The sequence below is a fragment of the Eurytemora carolleeae genome, unplaced genomic scaffold, assembly GCF_000591075.1.
Source record: "Eurytemora carolleeae unplaced genomic scaffold, Eaff_2.0 scaffold989, whole genome shotgun sequence".
Classification (NCBI taxonomy): Eukaryota; Metazoa; Arthropoda; class Copepoda; order Calanoida; family Temoridae; genus Eurytemora; species Eurytemora carolleeae.
Genome location: NW_019397213.1, coordinates 7,470 through 11,732, shown reverse-complemented (window position 1 = coordinate 11,732; position 4,263 = coordinate 7,470). Strand labels below are relative to the sequence as shown.

Below are 4,263 nucleotides of genomic sequence, written 5' to 3'. Positions count from 1 at the left end.
ATTTCAGAATATAAGTGTAAACCAAATATTAATTTCAGAATATAAGTGTAAACCAAATATTCATTTCAGAATATAAGTGTAAACCAAATATTCATTTCAGGATATTAGTGTAAACCGAATATAAGTGTAAACCAAATATTCATTTCAGGATATTAGTGTAAACCGAATATTCATTTCAGAATATAAGTGTAAACTAATTATTTTAGAAAAGTCTTATTAAATAAATGTGTTATAGAGCTAGAGATTGATCCTTATTTCAGAAAAAAAAAACCAGCAAATCATGTTTATTTTCAAACGGTTAACAATCCCTTAGATACAACAGCTGATTTATTATCATTTTGCATTACATTGTTTAGAAACGTTAATCCTGTTTCCTAGTTTTAAAGAATTGTTCATATCCAAGCATAGAACAAAACAGCACTAAGAGTAATAGATATTATAGCTATTTGTCAAATTGACTCCATGAACCGAATAACAAACACTAAATGTAAACTGGGTGAAATGTTTTAATCAAAGACCAAAAATATTAAATCTTTTCAACACAATCAAAAATGGATTTTCCAGTCGTACATGACTGTAGACGGAATTTCAAGTGACCCTCCATCTGTTTTGGAGTGGCATGCATGTCTGCTTTATATTTTATATATTTGTATAAGGAGTTATGTCTGAGTTATCCTTACTTTATCCACGGAAACCCTTGTAATTGTTGATAAATTTGTTTTCAAGCTGCAGTTTTCTATTTGTCTATTTGTATCCAACCGTACATGACCCCGGAAGGGGTTTATAGGTGCTCAAAATTACAAAAAATTGTGTCCAAAGTTTTTGTTTTTGAAAAATTTTGAAAATGCGCAAAAACATATTTTTAAATCTGCAAATTTTTTGTTTTTGTTTTATAAAATATAATAAACAAAGAGAAGATGCTCCCAGATAGAGCGGCTGAAGTTTAAGTTGAAAAAGAAGATGGGCTGAAGCTCCCTAAAAGCCTCTTATCTAAAAATTATTATCATTCACTTTCCGAAAGTCCAAGGAGAGAAATATTTTCATTAGAATTTTTAGAAACGACGTTGGACATACATAGAATATTCATGATTTTCAGGAAATATGTGAAATCAGCGACGTTTAGAAAAACACGGATGTCTCAATTAAAATTACGACTACAGCCCCTTTAATTACTAATTAGGTAAACAGTTAAATTAAACCGAAAGGAATTGAGTCTTTGCCACAAACTCTGAATTTCTAATCCCTATATCTTTGGAACCCAATGTTGTAAATCTTTGATATTTCAAACTTAAATTATTTGATCAAACAGAATTCATGTAGTTTGAAATATCTAAGGACTACGACATTGGAATCCAAAGATATAGGGTTTAGTTTGTGGCAAAGACTCAATTCCTTTGGGAATTTTCTCACAACATTTGTTTATTTATTTTAAAACTTACTTTGTTCTAAAAACAGATCAGTAGAACAGAACCTGTTCTCTTCTAGGTAAATATTAAAATTATATCTTTTTATAATACAAAGACGTAATGTCAAGTGCTCCTTCATTTATACAGAGTGGAATGTTAGATTCAAACCTTTGACTATGATCCAGCTAAATATCGAATGGTATACTTGTTTCGTCCACTGATACCATTGAGATTAGGACATACCAATCTTTTAAATAGAAAGGGCACTTGAAGTTACGTCTAACAGATCCATTATAGAAATAAATAAATAAGCAGATTTCTGCCATTTTTTGTACCTCTCTTTTCTTTAAATATTTAAAAGTAGATATTTGTTTATGAAAAAAAACAAGTTTTATGCAATAACAAAAAAATTCGTATTTTATATAAGAAAGTCAAAAAAAAGTTTTAAGGATTAAAAGACCTGTGGTTTGAAGATATCCCCAAGTACGATGAATATCATTCCAAGACCGCTGGGAAAAAAATCTTTATATTTTAGCATTTTAATTTTTAACTCATTATCAGATTATACTCAAATTTTCGAATATGATTTCTAAAAATATTCTTTAAATCGTCTTTGACAGACTGGCTAATTATAAGATATGACAAAATGACTTAAACTGACTTGATTTAGCTCCGTAAATTAAGAAGTGTCATATTCTTTTTTCACCCGTTTTAATTACCTTTATGTTTTGTTTGTTGGATAAATGTTAGACAAAATTTAGTCAGGGCTTCTTTGGATATTCAAAAATTCGGATTTTCAAGGCTGACTAAATTACAAGGCTGACTTTACTCAAATTTTCATTTTCTACAAATGAAAGCTATTTTTAACTTTCATCTATTCTGGTCCAAACTGAAAAATTGGATTCTTAAGAAAAAAGGATTTAAGTAATGAATAACCTGGCAAAAGTATTCTATTGCACCAATGTCTTCTTTACAACCCTGAACAGTGAAAACATCAAATACAACAAATACAGGAAACGATTTTAAAAAGAGAAAAACAAAAACAGTTTTGTAAAGGAATTTTGCAAGAAACTTTTAGCAAAATACTATAATCCTTATATCTTTGCAACCTGAGTGTGTAAACTGTTCAAATTGCAAACTTATAATTCGTGATCTAACAGTATTCAATATTCTTGGTTTAAAATATCAAAGGTCTACGACATCGGGCTGCAGAGATATAATGATAAAAAAAATCAGAGTTTGTGGCGAAAAATAAGTTCATTTAGAAAACAATTGTTGAGTTCCAATACGAAACTAGAGGATTGTAAGAAAACTACTACTTTATTATTCATATTTTGATGAATTGTAAATTTGGATTTTAAAATATTTAAATATTTAAGTACGAAAAAAATGTTTGGATATTGGACAGAGTAAATTATTGAGAGCTAAGACTAAATATGAAGGAAAAATAAAGAAGTTGTCTTGACTCTCCACTGTATTGTACAGCATGAGACCCATAAAACAACGGAACAGGAAGACGACTGTTAGATTCAAGTTATGCCTTTAAATAGTCCATTGAATATGAAACACAGCAAATGCACACATGTACACAGACCCATTTCACTTAATAAATTGGTTTATAAGCTTATTGCTTAAATGTCGTCTTGTTATTTCGCAGTTTTATGAATCTGATTGTTTTTCTATATTTTCATTCTCATAAGGATAAAACTAAAGTGAATTGAAGACCTACCCTTTTCATCCTAAGAACGTGGTACAACAGTTTGTGTGTTAATGTGTACATAACATCGTGGGACTTGGAATAAGCTCTCCTGAATATATCATTTTTAAACTATGTACATCAATTTAATGGTTTTAGCATTTTATCAATACAATGAAGACGACTTTAGATTTTAATCTAGATTTATAAAAAGCTTTTAAACAGCATGGATACACATAAACATGGAAACAAAGAGAAGCTGTCGATTTAGAAAGCTTTTCTTAGATTACTTGTAAACTTTTAATTCGAATCAAGCTTGTAAACAATCAAAACTAAAATACAATACAATATACAATACAAATTTTGGTAGTCGTTTTGGGTTCTTTTTAATTCATTTAATTCGAGTTTCTCTTTCAAAATAGACGGGCAGTTAAAATGTATTTATTTATAAACAATATAATATATCTGAACATGGATTGAATTTTATTTTAAGAAATACGCGTTTTCTGGTATAGTATGAATGCATGCGTTACAGACAAAAATATCATTCTTAACGCTAATTCATGCCAGACAATCAACTTAATTATGATCCAAGGTCACATAATGGTACTGTGAGCATAATTTTAAGCGACCTTCAGCTATAATGCAAAGAGAAGAATGTCCGATTTACAAGGGTACCCTCAAACCTTAATCTGATCGAAAAAAACCACAGATATCTAATTCATCCATGATCAGACAAATATTTCAAGGGTACCGCTGTAAATCAGGCATTGCTATCTTTGCATGGAGGGTCACTGGAATAATCAAGATGGACATTTTCTCTAAATGTTTTCAGCATTCGTGACCTAAGAAACATCTGTGATTGGTGAGATAAACTTATTTTTTTAATTCTGAAAAATGGAGATATGATGATTATTTGTACATAGTTGAACAATCACTTTCATTAAGTCGAATTTTAAAAACTGGAATCAAATTGAGTACATATCTATATATATATTATCTTTGATCATGTAGAGTTTAACTGTATTTTATTCTCTTTTTGGTTGAGAGTTTTTGACTGCTCATGAAGAAAAAAACTTAATGTTTCTCAGTTTTGAAAATATATTCAAAAGGTTTAATGTTTGAGCTGAGCAAGAATATTTTTAAAAATATTTTACAATT

At 29.2% G+C, this 4,263-nt stretch overlaps 1 protein-coding gene across 1 annotated transcript; it reads right to left on the bottom strand.

Moving 5' to 3' along the window:
- Positions 1-278: 278 nt before the first annotated feature.
- On the bottom strand, positions 279-3,836 carry LOC111712768 (UPF0764 protein C16orf89 homolog). Its single transcript, XM_023487489.1, has 5 exons — positions 3,136-3,836; positions 2,343-2,384; positions 1,867-1,915; positions 1,440-1,481; positions 279-420 (listed from the first exon to the last, which is right to left on the bottom strand). The coding sequence occupies exons 1-5, from the start codon at positions 3,184-3,186 to the stop codon at positions 362-364; spliced, it is 243 nt and encodes an 80-aa protein (XP_023343257.1). The 5' UTR covers positions 3,187-3,836; the 3' UTR covers positions 279-361.
- Between the last annotated feature and the right edge of the window lie 427 nt (positions 3,837-4,263).